This window comes from Triturus cristatus, chromosome 1_2, assembly GCF_964204655.1.
Source record: "Triturus cristatus chromosome 1_2, aTriCri1.1, whole genome shotgun sequence".
In the NCBI taxonomy this organism is placed as follows: domain Eukaryota; kingdom Metazoa; phylum Chordata; class Amphibia; order Caudata; family Salamandridae; genus Triturus; species Triturus cristatus.
In genome coordinates this window covers 146,887,754-146,906,422 of record NC_140580.1, presented here as the reverse complement: position 1 = coordinate 146,906,422, position 18,669 = coordinate 146,887,754, and the positions used below count along the sequence as shown (strand labels likewise).

Sequence of the window (18,669 nt, the reverse complement as noted above, 5' to 3'; positions counted from 1 at the left end):
TTAGTGGTCAGATTAGGGTCATACACTAACATTCTCTCACCGCTGGAACCTTGCTCACTGTGCATAATTGCCCAAGTCATGTTCATGAACTATTTAACAAGAGGTAGTCTGCATTTATATTTAAAAAAGGGGCCAGAGAATAACCGTCGGATAACCAAAGCAGGTGGAAGCTAATTTCAATTGTGACTGAGAACATTTTGAATCTGTGGCATTTAAGAGACAGGCGATATGGCATCAATTGGTATGATCTGCCCATTCAATCCTGACCATCAAATCAAAGGCTCAGAGTTCCGCCTGCATATGTTGATTTGCAAGGATAAACCTAAACCAAAGGAAACTGCTGTTCCACCAAATGTTCGGCTTTCGAAGAAGAAAACAAATTGGCGTCCGGTCGAACTGAAAGAAGAGCCTAAAGTTGAACCTATACAAGACTACTATTTGGATTCCTATGATAAGGAACAACTGATTCAATGTCCATATGATGCTAATCATCAAATCAGGGCCTGCAGGTTCCCATATCATATTATAAAGTGCAGAAAGAATCACCCTGATGTAGCGAGAGAACTGGCGACATGCCCTTTTAATGCACGTCATCATGTTCCGAGAGCAGAGATGAGTCACCACATATCCTCCTGTGACGACAAGAGCTGCATTGAGCAAGATATTGTTAATCAATCTAGCAGCTGTAGACGGGAGGAAGTGGTCCATTTGAGCACGTGGCAGACCCCACCTTGTGACGAAGATTGGGATATGGACTTAAAGCAACAGTCTTGTCCAGCATTTATATGGGGTACCGTGAATTGTGCCGTAAACAGCACTGGACCGAATAAGCTTTTGGAGCAAAAAAGCAATCTCTGCTCTACCATCCGGGCTCCAAAGTCCCTGCCATATGTGCTCCCTTGGAAAACAAATTCAACAATCCGCGAGTAGACTCATCTCATTCAGTTTGGATATTGGTTTGGGAGTTAACTTGGAAGAAGACGCGGCATCATTCTCTGCAGTGCTGTCATTTTGTATTGTTAATCCTGTTGTAAAAATGGAAAGAAGCTAAACACAACCCTGATGCACTTAATCAAGGTGAAGAAACTGCTTATAATCCCCAATCAGAAATCTCAATATTTTAGTGAAACATAACTTTACTTGGGACTTTGTACTCGAAAAAAGTTCTTCTGTTGCCCTTTTGATTTAGACTTTGGGTTTAATGTAGAGTTTGGAAAGAATTACCGTGAACTACATTTTCTCCCCTTAACTAATTTAAAGGTGGGCAAACTGCCAGGTTTCCAGTGTTGGAGCCTCTGCTGGTTCTGTCATCATCAACCCTTAGTCCGTAACCTATAGGACTGCCATGCAACAGTGGCGGATGACCCGTCCTAATAACTACTTGGCTACTGCCACTAATTTTTTCAACTCAGGAAAATAGAAATTTCCCTAATGTTCAAGGAGAAAGCTAGATGCAAATTGGAGACATTGATTATTTTTTCCAGTTACTGACTCTTGGCTTGCTTGTCTGTTTCTGAAAGACAAATGAAAGCTGAGATTGCCACAGCAACTTTTCAGCATGATCAGTATTCATTCGACTTGCCCAAAAGTGCATTTATCTTTGTGGCTAATGATTCCTTTTGATTACTGTATATTTCTTGGCACTTTCATTGGGAAATATTTTTGACCTGTTTTGTGCCAGAGTTAAATTGAAAAAGAATTGTTCATTGCAAAATTATTTTTCATTAACCTGTTAAATCAGTTATTTTGTTGAAATTGTCGACTTGTTGAACTGAATTACGTGCATCGTAGAGTCTAGATTTGGTATCTCTGTCCTATGATTACTACATACGTATCTGGAATGTGATGATTCACACATTCAGAATATAATGAAACTGACATAGATCTCCATTTCCAAAGTCTGTTTTCATGGCCAAAATACAGGCTTTGTGTATAAAAATGACATAAATGCCTGGCATACGTGTGAATTAATGTCAGAATTGCAATGATTCTGTGCAGGCTAACCTTAAACAGACATTTTTTTTTAGAGTTGTAAAAACTCTATTTTGACAGCAACGTAAAAATGTTGCTGGCCAGTTGCACTTGAATGTAATTTTTGGTGAAAACACTAAAATAATGCAAATCAAGGACCTTCAAGTATGTAGGTTTTGCCCAGAACTGTCCACATTTACTGTGGCTACTCATCTGAGCAAAGTTTCTATGTAAGTGAAAAGTAAGCAGAAGTTAAGTTTTTAATGTCTGGAAGCCATTGTTCTCTTGGCAGCACAGAACCAGCTAGTGAGTTATCCTTCTAACCTGCATGCACATACATGAATCTGCTAGTATGCCAGACCTTAGTGAGTTCTGTTATATAGTAGTGCATGTTGAGACATTTTATGTCACAACCAGACACTCTGCCCTATTCGCAATATTTACTTTATTTTTCACTTACAAGTCTTACTTTTATTTGTGGTGCTTTGTCGATACCAGTAGATGCGATATGAAGCAGAATTCGGTGTTGTTGCCCGATTAGCCTTCAATAGCTTCCTACAAGGAACTCCTAACCGTTGTTTGTGAGTCAGAGTCCCAATATTTTTCTAAGATTGCAGCTTCTCTTGGTCTCTTAAGACAGAATTAGCACAATTTGTGTCCTATTGCCTAGAGATAGGGGACACGATTCCTTGCTTAAAACGTGTTACATTTGTTACTTGTTATTTTGCAGTGCAAGCCCCCAACTACTGCATTGAGAAACTCCATTAAAGCTGAGCTTTTATCTTATTTGGGCTTCATATTTAAACACATTAAAAAAAAAATACCAATGTGAATAAAATTAAAAGATGATGTACAGAAGGGGATTTGTCTGCCACAGCTCGAACATTAAAACACCATTGTTACTGTACGATGTGCCTGGCACCTCTAAGCCTACCCTCTTAGGTTTTATGAAAACCATGCTAAATTGGCTTCCCTATAAATTTGAGACTGCTCACAATTTGATTTGAGTGCCCCAGTTTTGGAAGAACTTTTAGTGACTCAGGGGGAGTTGGAATTAAGCAGTTAACTTTGTTCATAATTGAGGTTATTTAAAGCCATATTTGCCACTGTATCTGTAGAAATGTGGTTTTAGATGTCACAGAATGCCTTTGAAGTTCTGTTGATCTGGTCGATGAGTGTTTCTTTGTAAATAACTGAACTATAGCTGTTGGGCATTAACACATATGAACCTTCTGCTCTATATTTAGCTGTGGAACATCATCTGTAAAACAACTTGTTCTTACTAACGCATATTGTTCAGTGTATATTAATACGTGTTTAAAATCAGCATAGTTTGCTTCGGCATGCTTTATGCTTTTTGAAAAAATACATATCTCTAGCCCCACACTTTGCCTCTATTTTCAGCCTTCTTGACAAAGCTGTCCGACTTAGTTTTTCTGTGCTTGTTCTTTACTCCTTCTATAATTCATCTGTACATCATTGATTGAATTCTCATAAATCTGCTTCATCTTCCACCACTTTATTATGTCATTCATCACTAGATAAAATATGCCCCAACCTTGCTTAACCATATGCCACTGTGTCTTTGGCTTCGTATTCCTGAATGAATCTATATTATTTAACACAATCCAATAGTACAGAGTTTTGTAATCCTCCAAGCCCTGTGATGCAACAGGAGTGTAAACATTAGTAGTGACATAATCTGTGTGCTGTCAGCCAATCCATATAGAAAATATGTTTATTAGTTGCTTTACATGTGTATGCAACACCTTGGTGCCCTGTATCATTGTTCTTAATAACTTTGTTTGGAGACTCAGTTGAAAAGCAGTGCTTTCTAAGCATTTGCAATGGAGTGTACTGCACTAATGCCAATAAATGTGCACTAACAGATGGGATACTCGATTGTTTGGCCTTATCATTGATTGTTGTGTGGAGGGTGATACACTTGATGAGCTCCTTGTCAAGCCACTGGACCAATAGTTAGGAAATTTTATGTCATTAAAACGTGTTTGGAAAAAGATGTGAGTAAGCATTTCATGTCACACAGCAGATTAGTTGGACCAAGTTTCAGAAGATTACTGTGATAATAAAAGTAGTAGTGGTTGTAAGCAAAATGGTAGCTATGGGGATATTTTAGGTGCTTGGAAAGTGTAAGTTGTACAGCTAAGACCCATAATGAGAGGGAGGCTTGTATAAAGCTTACATTAAAACCTTTAATATCTCAAAAGAAGTTAGATCAGTCCTCCAGGCTCTGACCTCTGGAGCAAATTGGATCGGTAAACCGGGTTCATAAAATGAAACCTTAGTCTTATCACAAAGTATTTGCTTCACTTAGCTGTGACAATATTAAGTACCAGTTAATGCACACTTTATTGGAGTATTGTAAATTAGATGGTTAAATCATGTAAATTATCATTACTGTATTTGTTGTGGGGATGAATTAGCTCTTTATTCTCCCCTTCCCCTTTGCATTCCCTGTTCTTTTCTTTTGAGCAAAAGCTTCCTGTAAAGATAATACTGATTTACTAATTGTTTTTTACTGGCTCCTGGGACTGAGTAACTGTCTTAACGTACTCAGAGTGCTTCCATAGTTTTTTTGTTTTTCTTGGCTTCCTCTGACATTTGGTTGGGGGTTTTCTTACAGCAAAGATAGTGTTTATGCCTTTGCAAGCAGCGGGTACTGTTGTGTTAGATAAAGGTGGAATAGTTCTTTCTAAAACAAAGAATCTTGACACCATGATAACCGTTCAGGCCCACATTGAGCCATTTCTCAGATGGCTTTTGTAGAAGCTGCAAAAACCCTTCAATAATCACCTTAATTTGAGCTGCCACTTTCATCTCTGTTATTCTTTCCCACATACAATTATCAGTACTTATTCTTTGCTTTTTCCTTAACAATCAATTTTAGATTAGCATGCCTCTACTCTTGGAAACCATTTTCTAATTGATTACGGTAGTCCTAAAATCTGTTTTCATGTTGCATTATTTTGTTGTCTTGCAAATACATTCTGGTTGTCCGGTGTTAGTACCACATTCTGAGCCGTATAGAATAAAGAAGAATCCCAATCTAAAAATTGAACTGTTGACAATGGTGCACTGTGCTTTTCCTGTGACTACAAAACATTGAAACTTCAAAGTCTGCTTGTTCAATTTTTTTATTTTGCTTTTAGTAAGCTGCTTTCCAGTGTTGTTTCTACCAACTATTTGAGTTTAGTGAAACAAGCAAGATAAAAATGAGTTGCCTGTTTAGAAATACAGTACAAACTTATTGCACTTGAATATATGTTCAAACAATTTTGTTGTTTCACACCATGATTGAAATAAACTTGTAAAACTCAAAAAAAAAAAAAAAAAAGGGGCCAGATGGCCCCAGTTTGTCATTGGCGAGCGTAGATTTGAACCTAGCATTCCCACCAGTGTATACAAATAGTAGGCGACAGGCAAAAGACCACAATGTGGGAGTATTCTGCATGTCTCTTAATTTAGCGTAAAATGTACAGGGTCATTTTGTGAGAAAGTGGCTAGAAATATTTGGTGGCACCTTGCAGTGTGTGGGCCAGGGAGCCCCCAATCTATCGCTCCTAGTGCGGTTACTGGGGGCAAGCCGGTATCACAGGAGCTGGAAGAGGAATATAAGTGCATGGCACACCCAGGTCATCGTGCTGATATTTTTAAACAATGACATGGGCCAAATGATTACATGTTCATCTGTGGTGCAAATATTTTGGTGGACATGCTGATGAAAATAAACATAAATGGATAACCATGTACATGAGACCAACACAAGACAAAGAATAAGCAGTTTAGGCTGATTCAAGCAGAGGCCATCACCACTGCCTTGAAGAGATGGCAGTACGAATGACGTTTCTTGCCTTTGGGAGTCGGATAACGCAGATTACTAAGAAGGGTTTTCAAAAGCAAAAAGCAAATGGAGGTCGCTTTGTTCTTTTGAGGAATGAAAAACAGGAAGTTGTTGAATAAGACACTCACATTTCTTACACTGATAGCAGGAGAATGAGGAGGGAACTCCCGAAAAGGATGGCCACCAAGTCTTAGTCCCACGTAGAGGGAGTTAATACACTAAAGACAGTATTTCACACACAAATGTATACTCACCACTGTTGTTGCCATGTTGCTGCCGCCACTCTGGTCGCTAGTTGCAACAACAGGAAATGCTCATATGTCAATGCCTGACCAGACACCCAGCTTCCTGTCAGAGAAACAGACAAAGGATGTAACCGGGCAAAGTTAAAGCGACAGCCATTTCTAAAAGGCAAGCTTCTTGTAGTATGTACCGGAATTATAATTAGGGCTCCCGGTTTTATGGTATTTATTTTTTTGCCATTTCCGTCTGTATTTATCCATATTTATTTTTTGGTCATTTTTTCTGTATTTATCCATATTTATTTTTGCCACAAGCAAAAGACGACGCTACAGCTAGTATTTTTCCACATTTATTTAAATTGACAATGCACACTTGCGCTTGGTTTTTTATTGGGCAACCCTATACATTCATCTGAAAACTTTGCCATTTGCAGAATGTCCCAAATATGCTTAAAAGTGCTATCACAAGCCATTTGTCTCAGAGCCTTGCAGTTTCTGTCATAGGTAGAGTGCCACATCCGCTCCCTCACCGAACACCTTACTGCCCCACTGAGAGAAATTCACACTGCCTTCAACTACAATCCAATTTGATCTGCTATAAACACCTGGATGTGCCTCAATTCAAATAACGCACTAGGGAAGAGCAATATGATCCCTAAAGGAAATAGTAACAACACCCTGGAAAAAGCAAACATTCATAGGGAATGAACGATTAAATAATGAAATATAAGCAGGAACAACATGGTGAACTTAACGCTTTTACACTCACTATTCAGAAATCACTGAGTGCTTATGCCAGAAAACTAGAGGGCCCAGAAAGGACCCATTTCAATGTCCACTGCTTATATGCTAACAAAACGTAAACAGTATTGCTTAAAAAGACCACATTCATGAACACAAAGCCGCCGTACACATTTTGTTTTCCAATCCACCCATCAACCAGGTATTGCTGTACCTCCAGGTTTGGCGCACTTCCCCACCGGGGGAAAACAGCGCTTCACTTGCAAACTCGGTAAAGTGACACTAATGTTTTTGGGGTTTGAATAAAACTGATCCGGCCACTTTAAGAACACTCCGTCTTGCTTTATTTAGTTATTGATTTTTCATATTTTGAACCTTTTACTTCCATGGCTGCACTTTAGAATAGAAAAATGTCAAAACGGCATTTCCATCAAAAGTGGTTTTCTTTTTTGCATCCATTTCACAGGGGAACAAATGAACGTCAGGAAGAAACAGAGGGTGAGAACCATTTCTTGAGTCACGGTTTTCGGTAAGTGAGGAGGAGTTAGACAGAGAGAGAGGGAATAAGACTAAGAAAGAGAGGGGGGCAGCTGCAAGCTGCAGAGCAGAAGCAGACACCTTCCTTGTCTTGTCTGGACAGGAAGGAAGAGACAGAGATCTTTTCCTTCTCTGCTCCCCGCCCGTCCCCGAACAGCCACTAATGCCGAGCCTTCTCTACAGTCCTTGGATATTGTAAAACCCAGTCTGCGAGGAAAAGACGGATGCTGGTGCAATCGGCAGAGGCTAAAGGTGAAAAACATCAAAGCCTCATTAACAAGGAAACAGTCTTTGAAAGACCTGTGAAGTACTCGGGTGCGGCTGAGAGTGTGCCTGGGAAGCTGTCTCAGCCCGGGCTGACAAATCTTAACCCTCTAAGGAGGGGGAAACACCAGATGGTCAATGACAAAACGTACTAGTATTTTCCCGTTTTTATATATAAATACAGATAAAGGAAAACTTGTTTTCCGTCTGTATTTATATGTAAAAATACGTTTAAACGGAAAACCGGGAGCCCTAATTATAATCTGCACCTTTGCCAGGAATATGTTTGAAAATAGAAACCGATCTCCCTGCTCTTCTCTACTTATAACAGACAGATTTTAGATATTTAACTAGACAGTGAATATGTAATAATATTAGTTGCTTAATTAAAATAATTATGTACATTTTAAACAATGTACGGCGCTGCATTGCTCAATATTTCAGGCCCTACTGTAAAACTGCATGTTTGAAGGAGCAGAGGGCTAAGAAAAAAGCTGTGAGGGGTGGGAGGAGTTGTGGGAGGCACGGGGAGAAAATAGTGCTGGTGCTCACAATTTAAACAAGCATTTGCAATGCAATTGGATTCGTATTTACGCAAGACCTATTGCATTGGAAACGGGAGTGCGGGGGACCATGCGGCACGAACGGGAGTGGAGTGGAGTGGGGGAGGGGCAGAGAAGTCACAGACTGCAGGAGGGGGGCGGGGGGAGATAGGGAAGAAAATAATGTTGTAGTAAAGGGGCCAATAGCCGGGGAAGGATACAAATGACAACACAGCCATCCGGAGGAGGGACTAACAAGCCTAAAACCAATCAAAAGGCAGCATTTAGGATCTAAGCCATCCAAAAGATGGGCGGAGCCTAAACGAAGCTTCCCCGCTATAGTATATACTGCATGTCTCAACGAGACAGCGCAAGCGCTGCCTAGGCAAGACCTAAAATGTCTTATAACTTCTTGCCTGTACATTTTAAAAGAAATTCAACAATACCATATTGTTGAATTTATCATTATAATTCTTCTAAGTCCTTTAATCCTAGTTTTGGGGCTTTTCTTTCTCCAGTTTGTAACTAATAACCTTTTCCAATGTTAACCTATGGGCTGGAGGTGTGCAATGGAAAAACAAACTGGGCAATTTCTCAAATACCTGGGCCTATAAAACAGGTTTTATAAGGACCCTGCTTATACCTACAGGACCCCCACCACCCCTGTAACACCTAGGAAAGACTTTAGGGCTAAAGACTTTAGGCATTCTAAATATATCAAAATATTGCAGATCCTCATTTCACAGTGCTCCTAGTATAAAAGTCGCTTTTACGAAGCACTTTACAACAATATGTGGGATGAAATGTGCAATTTCACTAACCCCAGGGCATATAAAAACCTTTTTTATAAAGATTCTCCTTATAAGTACCTGACACCCCACCCCTTGAACACCTAGGGGAGACCCTGGGGATACCTACCATGCCCCAACATTGTAGTTTATTTATTGTTAAGTGCCTCAAACACAAAAGTCGAGATTGGACAGCATTTGCATGTTAAAAGCAGTCCTGCAACACAGGGCTACTTTTAATTGAGGGGTTGGGCGTGCGCAGGTGATGAAGTCCAAGGAGTCAATGTTTAGTTGTTCAAATGAGTCTTTATTTTCAATTAGTTAGTTCTCAAAGAATTGGAGAATTTACAGTCAGCCAACGCGTTTCGTTCTCATGATGAGAACTTCGTCAGGGTTCAGTAGGCAAGTATAATTCCTTTGATGTAAAGAGAAAATGGTGAGAATTACGCACTTCACAGGTATACTAGGTAAATTTGGCCTAGCTCCAACGTGACCTTTCGTGTAGGATTCAAATAAGCGATCCCTTAACTAAGTCAGTGTTCCTGGTAAGTATTCTGGAAACACTCAGGATATTGCAGGGCCTCAGTCGGCTTAAGTAGCAAATCTCAAATTACAAGTTCTCCTACCAGAAGGAGCGAGGACCCATAGTGTATCCAAGTGTGTGTAGGTGTTTTCGCTATATTCAGTGTGTGTCTTCCTCATAGCAATGACCTTGGGCCTGGTTAGGCAGAGCCCAGGGTCAGTCAGAGTCAGTTACAACCAGTACCAGTCAGTAAAAAGTTGGGCGGTGCCCAGGGCACAGGATGACTTTGCAATATAAACCAAAATTTAACACCCCATGGTACAATTAATGAAAGGAATAGGCAACACACAACAAACCCATTAATTATTTTATATATTCAAAATCATATACCCAAAGAATATAAACAGTTTTCTTTGTAAATGGCTGCCACAAACACAAAAATATAGAATAAGGTGACTAAAGTCACAAAGTGCAAAACACATACACTAGGGATGAAATGTCGGTGACAATCTTATTGGTCCATGTTCTTGGTCAACCAGAGATGAACCATAAGTGTGATATCGCTAGGGCTGGATGTAACTTGTGTGATTACCATTCACGTAGATAAAATTCAGAGATTAATTTTACTTTGTGAATGGATGCTGAGTACTCTCAGCAGACACAATCCTAATTCTGTTGTATGTGGTAAAAGTGGATATTGAAATTCAAAATTAAATCATACAAACCACTGGTGCCATGAAACACTGGAATTGGAATAGTCCTGATGTTGCAGAATTTTGGTAAGTACTACAATGCAAGACATGTATTGTTATTATAGTTAAGAGATAATTAATTGCAATAAAAGGTCAATTCTTACCAAGTGAGAGGTTATTTTCTGGCCTTGCTGCCAGCCTAAAACAAAATTTTCATGTTCTATTGGAAGAAAAGAAAGATCCGGTATTCAGGCCTAGAGACTAATAGCATTACCAGTGATAAAACCTTAAGTTGAGTCTGTCCCATGAAAAAGGTTTCTTGCAACACTGTGTATTACCTCTGTAAACACTGATACAGTTGTGTTCATATCTTTATTCATGTGTCCAACAGATTGAAACCTCTGAAGATGATTGTGTGCCTGATGTGGAAGGAGGGGATACAACTGATGCCAGACCAGACAGGTGTAATAGGAGTCCTGTTATAACGAAGTGAGTGATGCTCTCTCTAATTTTTTTTTTAAGTTTGAGTTTATTGAAGAAATAAAGAAGGGAAGGAGAAGGGAGGGGAAAGGGGTATAATCATCATGATAAGCATATACAAAGAATAAGCATTCCAACAGAAACTCTCATTAAAAGCAAAAATAACAAGCATGAAGTTTACATGAACAAAACCTACGTACAGGAATGAAAAATACCATATAAAATAGTAGAACGTAATATCATAGCATAAAGGCATTAAAGAAACAAGAAAATCATGGTGGCTTACGCACCTCAACTGTGTCAGGGTCTGGAGAGGCGTGTGCTGGAGCAAAGGAGGAGAGATAGGATACCAAAGGGAGCCAAATCAGATCACGTTTAATTGCTAGGGAAACGGGAGATACGTAATTAGTATCTAGGCGGTGATGGAAGCAAACTGCATTCCACCAAGAGTGGTAGGAGACATTTGCAGCCTGTTTCCAATTAGAAGTAATGGTATGGAAAGCCACAGCAACTAGAAGGTCAAGTAATAGATAATGGGAAGGAGATTGCGGGAGTCTCGGTGATAAGGAACCTAGAAAAACTAGCGAAGGGGAAAAGGGAATTGGAAGTTGGAATATCTTTTGTATTTGCGTCCATACTAGGTGCCAGAACTTGGAGATAGGAGGGCATTCAAACAACATGTGTTTGTGATCTGCAACGGGACAGGAACAGGACCGACAAATAGGGGATGTGTCAGGTGAAAAACGGGATAAAGCATGTGGAGTACATAAAGTTCTGTTATAAATGAAATATAAGGTTTGGGTAGTATTAGCAGCTCTAGAGGCTTTATGAAGCTTAGCCCATATTTTGGCCCAAAAAGGTATTGGCCAAACCTGAGAAAAATCCAATTCCCATGCATTCTCGATTTTAGATTTTAGTCTGTCAGTGGAGTACCAGAAAGAGTTATAAATAGCAGAGGCTGAGGGAGACATCTCCAATAATAAAGAAGTAGATTTGCGGTCCAAAGGAATATCGGTAGATGGCGCCAAGGAGCGAAGATATAAGATCAGAACTGGGAGAAGGGCGTTGTATTGCGATCGAGCAGAAGAGGGCAATGAGAAAGAGGATTGAAGTTCCTGGAATGAGAGAGGAGTATCTTGGGAAATTAATTGAGAGATCCAACACAATCCTCGAGAATGCCATGTCTTCCAAAATATGGTGCGGTTACGAATTTTGTAAAGAGAGCCATATCAGGTGTTCGTGAGTGGAAAGGAGGGAGGGATAAGATGATATTAGGTAAGGGAGAAGGAGAGTACGGGAATGAGAAATAAAAGGCGTACGAAAGCGAACTAAAGGAGACGTGAAGGATAAGAACTCGCGAAAGGTAAAGGGGGACAGAAAGGAAGATTCCATACTTAACCAGACAGGCGGATAGTGTGGAAGATCAGAAGAGAACCAACGAGTCGATTGTTTCAAAGAGAAAGCTCGATGATATTCTCTGAAATCCGGAAAGCGCACACCAGACTGGGCCTTATCCTTGCGCAACGAAGCCAAAGCTATCCGAGACCGCTTACCATTCCATAAGAATTTCAGCAGCAAGGAATCAATCCGTTTAAAGAAGGAAACTGGAATGTGTACTGGAAGCATGGAAATGGTATAAAGAAGAAGAGGGGATAACATCATTTTTATAGAATTGAGCCGACCCCACCAGGACAAAAAGAGCGGGTTCCAACGTTGAATAGCTGTGTCCATTTTCTTGAAGACATAATCAAAATTAAATTTGAGCGTATCCGACAAGAGAGGAGCGAACCAAACACCTAGATATTTGATCTTAGATGGTTGCCATGAGAAACCAGTTTGGGAAAAAAGGTGCTTTTGACAAATAGGGTTTAAAGGTAGAATCTCACACTTATCAGCATTTAGGCGATAACCAGAGACCGCGGAAAAAGAAGACACCTGCTGGAGAAAAGAGGGAATAGAGGAAACAGGATCAGAGCAGTAAAAAAGAATATCGTCAGCATAGACCGAGAGTTTAACCTGACGCGAACCAAATTTAAAACCAGAAATACTGTTGTCCAGACGAATTTTGGTAAGAAAGGGTTCCAAGGCCAAAACAAAAAGTAGGGGGGATAGAGGACAGCCTTGTCGCACTCCCCTATGTAATGAGAAATAATCCGAGGTCATCCGGTTGACAAAAATGGAAGCCTGGGGATTAGAATAGAGTAAAGAAATAATAGAGATAAATTTGGAAGAAAAGCCGATCCAGCGTAAGGCCTGAAACATAAAATCCCACCCAATCCTGTCAAAGGCTTTCTCCGCGTCTAAAGAAATAGCCGCAAAGGGAAGCAACAGAGAGGAAGCCTTGCTAAGTATATTAAGAAAAACACGAGAATTGTCAGATGAGAGACGGCCCTTGACAAAGCCTGATTGTTCAGGACTAATGAGATCGGGTAAAAGGGGATCCATACGCAATGCCAGAATTTTAGCCAGAATTTTATAATCCGTATTGACCAAGGAAATAGGTCTGTAATTTTTGCATAACGAGTGGTCCTTGTCTTCTTTGGGAATTAAACAGATTAAAGCCTGTTGGAAGGAGCCGCTTGAAGAACCTGCTGCAAGGAAGGATTGGAATAATAGTAACAGTTTAGGGAGAAGCAGAGAGGCAAAGTGGCTGTAAAATTCAATAGTGAAACCATCAGGGCCTGGAGACTTACCGTGCAGTATGGGAGATTTCAGAAAGCGAAATATCCCGCTCTAGGGCAGTAAAATCAACGTGAGAAGCCAAGGGGGAGGAAAGCGAATGAAAATATGAAAGAAGATCCGTGGTCTCTGGGATGTGTTCGGGGGTATAAAGATTCTCATAGAATTTAACAAACTCAGAAAGAATGTCTTTATCTTTAAAGCAAGAGTTCCCAGTGGAAGTCTTAATGGACTCAATCTTTGTACGCTCCTTTCTTATTTTTAAGTAATTGGCCAAAAGTTTCCCCATTTTGTTCTTACCCCCATAATACCTGGAATTACATTTTAGCAAAAGGTTAGAGGCAGCATCAGTTGTAAACTTATTGAAGGAAATTTTCGCATCAATAAGCTTTTTAAGAGAAATCTCAGATTTAGAAGCATGATAGTCAAGCTCTAAAGTCTTAATATTAGCTAAAATGCGTTCAGACTTGGCTACTCGAAGTTTCTTTCGTCGGGCTACAAAATTAATAATAAAACCTCTAGAGGCTGCTTTAAAAGAATCCCAAACAGTAACAAAAGAGGAATCAGGGGTATGATTGAGAAGGAATAATTCAGTGGCAAAGGCATTAAATTCAGAACAAAAAGTAGGTTCCAAAAGCAAAGCATTGTTGAAACGCCATCTGCCAGAGTGAGGGGAGAAAGGAAGTAAGTCAAGGTCCACATGAACCGGAGCATGGTCCGAGATTAGGATGGAGCCAATGTCAGAGCGTATAGCGTGCTGGGATAGGGATTTACTAAGGAAGATATGATCAATGCGGGATTGTGATTGATGTGGGGGGGAGTAAAAACTGTATTCTCTAAGATCAGGATTACACAATCTCCAGATATCCACCAAGGCATTATTTTGAAAGGTGTTAACAAATTGAGAGTGCATCCTAGAGGGGACAAATTTAACATTGGAATAACGATCGAGGAAGGGATCAACAACTTGGTTACAATCTCCCCCAAGAAGTATGTAATCTCCAGAAAGGGAGGACAGCTTAGTTGAAATAGAGGGCCAAAATAATCTGTCAATCCCTGTTGGAGCATACACATTAAAAAGAGTAATAGGAATATTATCTATAAGCAGTGTAACAATAACCCATCGACCATCAACATCACATTCTGAAGAAATGGAGGAAACATTTAACTTTTTATGTAATAAAATCACGACACCATTTTTCTTGGAAACTGTGGGGGAGCAAAAAACATGACCCACCCAACAACGCTTGAGTTTCAAAGCCTCAGTTTCAGAGAGATGAGTCTCCTGAAGGAGGGCAACATCAGACTTAAGTCTCGCTAAATGTGATAAAACCCTTTGCCTTTTAATGGGATTGTTTAAACCCTTAACATTCCACGATGTAACACGGAATGGAACAGCAAAGAAAAACAGCTAACAGCAACATGCTTATTATTGCAGAAAAAATAACTTGAAAACTGAGAGAGTTGTGACGAATTGATGAAGGAGAGAGGGCAGAAGGAGAGAAAGCAAAGAGGAAGAAAAGGAAAAGAAAAGAAGGAAGAAACCACTATGAATATAATACTGAATCCAAGGAGAGGAAGGAACAGGAAGGGGAAATGAGAGATGAAAGAAATTGAAAAAAGAGAGGAAAGAGCAAATGGTAAGAAATCAGGTATAGAAAAAAGGACAGAAACAAAAACCAACAAGAAGACAGTACACGTTCGAAACGAACGACTGAAAAACATACTTACGGAACGAAAAACTCAAGAACGAGGATGGGGAGGTGGCGCCGGGAGACATCGACGACAACATCTAGAGCAGACATCGAACCTCAAATACCATGGATCCAAAAACGCAGCATACAGAAAGTAGTAGGGCACATCAGGGTAGGAGGGAGGAAGGAGATGTCTGTAGAAACAAGAGAGATATACAATTGAAGGGAAAGACTTGTCACAAGGAAACTGAAAAAAACAAAAGCAAAGCACAATTGAACCACAATTGAACCACAGAGGGGACACATGAGAGTGAAACTACTGTCGGAAGAAGAGACAGTAGGGGATTCACAACATCAGCAATAATGGAGAAACAACGGAATCGTAACACAACGAGTTCCAAAAAGAAATAGCAGGTCTTGTCAACCAGGTCTGGATACATCCATAACATCTGAGCCTTGTCGTTGGAGAAACGCCTGCAGGGCTGCAGGGTCTTCATATGTGGTTGTTCTGTCTTTATATGTGACCTTGAAGAGACAAGGATGCAGAAGTCCATATCTAGCATTCAGGGCCCGTAGTTGAGGTTGCATATCCAAGAACTTCTTCCTTCGATCTGCAGTGGCCTTGGAGACATCTTGCGAGAGATAGAGGCGATGACCTTCCCACATAATTTGCTTCTTTAACTTGGCAGCTGAAAGGACCTGTAGGAGGTCAGTGAATTGCAGGAACAACATAATGACACCTCTAGGCTTACTAGTGACCTTCGGGCCAAGGCGATGAGCTCTTTGGATTTTAATGGAAGATAAGGCCGGTGCATCTAAGATCCTGGCAAGAAAGGATTGGAAGAAGACGGTGGGGTTTGACCCCTCTGTAAGTTCTGGAAGACCATATAGGCGTAGATTGTTCCTACGATTCCTATTTTCCAAATCCTCCGTCAGACGTTTAAGTAGAAGTATCTCCGCCTCCATTGACGGAATCTGGGAACAAGAGGATTGCAAAGAGTCTGTAGGTAGAAGTGTCCAAAGTTTGAACACGTGACTCCAGAGACGACCATTTTTCCTGCATAGCCTGCATGTTCTTTGTGGTAGCTTCCATAAAGGGTTTGAACGCACAAAGTTCTTCCAAGATGAGATCCATGGAAGCGGACGAGGAGTTACTCCCTGGGGATGGTGGATCCTTCTTCAGGCGCTTAGAGGAAGCCAGAGAGGACGGCAGCTTTCCTTTGTTGCGCGCTTTTGGGATGGCTCCTCGTAGTAGATCTGATTTTGGTGCCGTGGCGTCTACCATGTCCTGAGGTGGAGAATCCGAATCTGAGTCCACAGGTAATTGAGAAGAAGTAGCCAGCTTTAAATTCCGGAGTTTTCCCATGAAGGGTCTAAGAGTCAGTTGAACGAAAGCAATAAGTCAATGATGAAAATACAGGAAACCTGAGTCCAAGGAAGACAGGCAAACGCCAAAGACAGGCTGAAGTCACCACAAGGCGAAACAAAGCCTAGTCGGAGCAAAAACAAGCATGGTCATGCAGAAGTAAAATGGAATAACAAATATGTGAGAGGAAACATTGTGGCCCTGTAAGATATTTCCCCTCACAAGGCGCCTGAATGTGGAAACTCTCCTCAAAATGGTGTTTACACCTTGCAGGGGACCATGAAAATGCAATTTCAGATGAAACAGTCAATGGTAGACCATCCGCAGCTAGTATGAGAAGGAGCACGTTGGCGCATAAGAATCAAAAATTATAATTACAATAAAGTAAAAAAATAAAAAAATAAAATAAAAAAGGGTGACATCTTGGTCGCCTGGTAGGAAGACAAAAAGACAAAAACAGTCCTGTAATTCATAAATAGGTAGGCAAAAAGAAAGATTCCCAGTCCTATCCAGTCAGACGATGACCAGGTAGACCCTCCAGGAAATATTTGAAAAATTGCCCAATAACGAGGTATATTGCAGTTCTGGGCATGTGAGGTAATTATCTCTTGAAAAGAGTAAGCTGAGAGGGCACCCTGAAAGAAAATATATGATGAAAAAGCCAGGTTCCATGGTTCCCTCACATTTAAGAAATGAGTGTATGTTGCTTTAAGAACAATCAGGAAGTTGTCAAGAGAACAAACGAGGCTTCAGTAGTGCAGCTAGGATAAATTCCATTGTGAGGTGACTTTGAGGAAGCGCGCGCATATTCAAAATGGCGGGCGCTCTAATGCAGGCAGCAACGACAGGAGGAAACTGTAAAAGCGCACCGTGTACGAAGCGCTCGATGCCGAGAATGAGCTCATCAGGATCCTGACCTGTTCCGGCGAACGAAGAGGTAAGCGTCTTTGAGAGGCTGGCGCTGGAGATGCGCCAGCATGCCTGAAAGCGTCCCGATACGGCGGAGCTTTCGCCTCAGGCGACCATTCCGTCCGGCGCCGTAGCCACGCCCCCGCTCTCTCTAATTTTTACTATTCCTAAAAAAAAAAAAAAAAAATGTATGCATGGTCTGAAATCACAATGCACTAATGCACAACGAGTCCTCCAAAACACATGAGATTCTCAAAGGTGCATCCGCATTGTACAATGGTGGTTCTCAAATCGTGAGCATCCCAAGGATCAGCATTGTTAGGTCACTTGAATCCTCCACGGGGAAACTCCTTCTACACAAGCTGCAGATTATTCAAAAAGCAGCCACTCGGCTACTCCTGGTGATTCCTAAGTACCAATCTGTTTCTCATGTCCTTCCAGCACTCCACTGGCTTCTGGTCAAAAACGGGTTGAGTCCAACTCTTTATGTACTGCATTTAAGGCACTAAACAATGATTGTCCAGAATCTCTGAGGCAGTTCTTTCAATGGTATGTACCTGAATGATCCCTACAGTCCTCCTCCACAGCTAATCTGTGATACCAAGGGTCAGAAAAGCAACATGGAGGGGCAGAAGTTTCACAACTGGTGCAGCATGGCTTTGGAATGATCTGCCACATGCACTAAAGAGAGAATGCGACCTGGTAGCTTTTTGTAAAGCCTTAAAAACTTGGCTGTTTAACAAATAGCAGTGGCGTAGCTAGGCCTCTTGCCTCCCGGGAGGGCCCTGCTTCTGCTGCCCATAGTGAAATGTAAGTGCGGGGGGAGACCGCCGCTCCTAAAACTTTTGCCACCTGAGGCAGAATCCCCCACCCCCTCTTGCTACGCCACTGCAAATAGGCCTACTGATTTCTGATTTTTCTGCTGTTCTCCTGTTCAGGTTTTCCGGGTCTCATCTTCTTATTTTCTATGCTCCTCGTTTCCGAATCACAGCGCTTAGACACCTTTGGGTAGTAGAGCACTCTACAAATCTAACTTTCATTTCATTTCTTCATAATCTAGCACCTAGGAATGGTCCCCATGGGGTGGGGGTGGAGCCATTACCCAAACGTAATTTCACTATTTTTATTTATTTAAAGTTTTGTATAGCTTGAACATGACCCAGGCGGGTATCAGAGCGCTTTACATACGAGTGGTGGAAGACAAAGTTAGATAGCTGTGGGAGAAAAGTAGAGAAATATACATCAGGTACACAATTACATATTAGCGGGCGACACTGAGGCTGTAGCAAATGCCAGGTAGCAGAATAATCGGCAAAACAAGATAGAAGACAAAAGGAGAAAAGCTTCTAGTTCAGCGCAGTGTTTATCAGGAGAGCTTC

The 18,669-nt window shown here is 41.0% G+C and overlaps 2 protein-coding genes across 3 annotated transcripts in view; both read left to right on the top strand.

Annotated features, from left to right (window-relative positions):
- Positions 1–18,669, top strand: part of LOC146866980 (caspase-7-like) — a 198,392-nt gene that overhangs the window by 31,280 nt on the left and 148,443 nt on the right. For both annotated transcript variants that reach the window (XM_085603348.1, XM_085603349.1), the window contains exon 2: positions 10,554–10,651. In XM_085603348.1, coding sequence (XP_085459474.1) covers positions 10,554–10,651 — 98 coding nt within the window. The remainder of the gene's footprint in view (positions 1–10,553; positions 10,652–18,669) is intronic.
- On the top strand, positions 177–1,236 carry LOC146866981 (gametocyte-specific factor 1-like). Its single transcript, XM_085614733.1, has one exon. It carries the CDS (start codon positions 229–231, stop codon positions 928–930), a length of 702 nt encoding a protein of 233 aa, XP_085470859.1. The 5' UTR covers positions 177–228; the 3' UTR covers positions 931–1,236.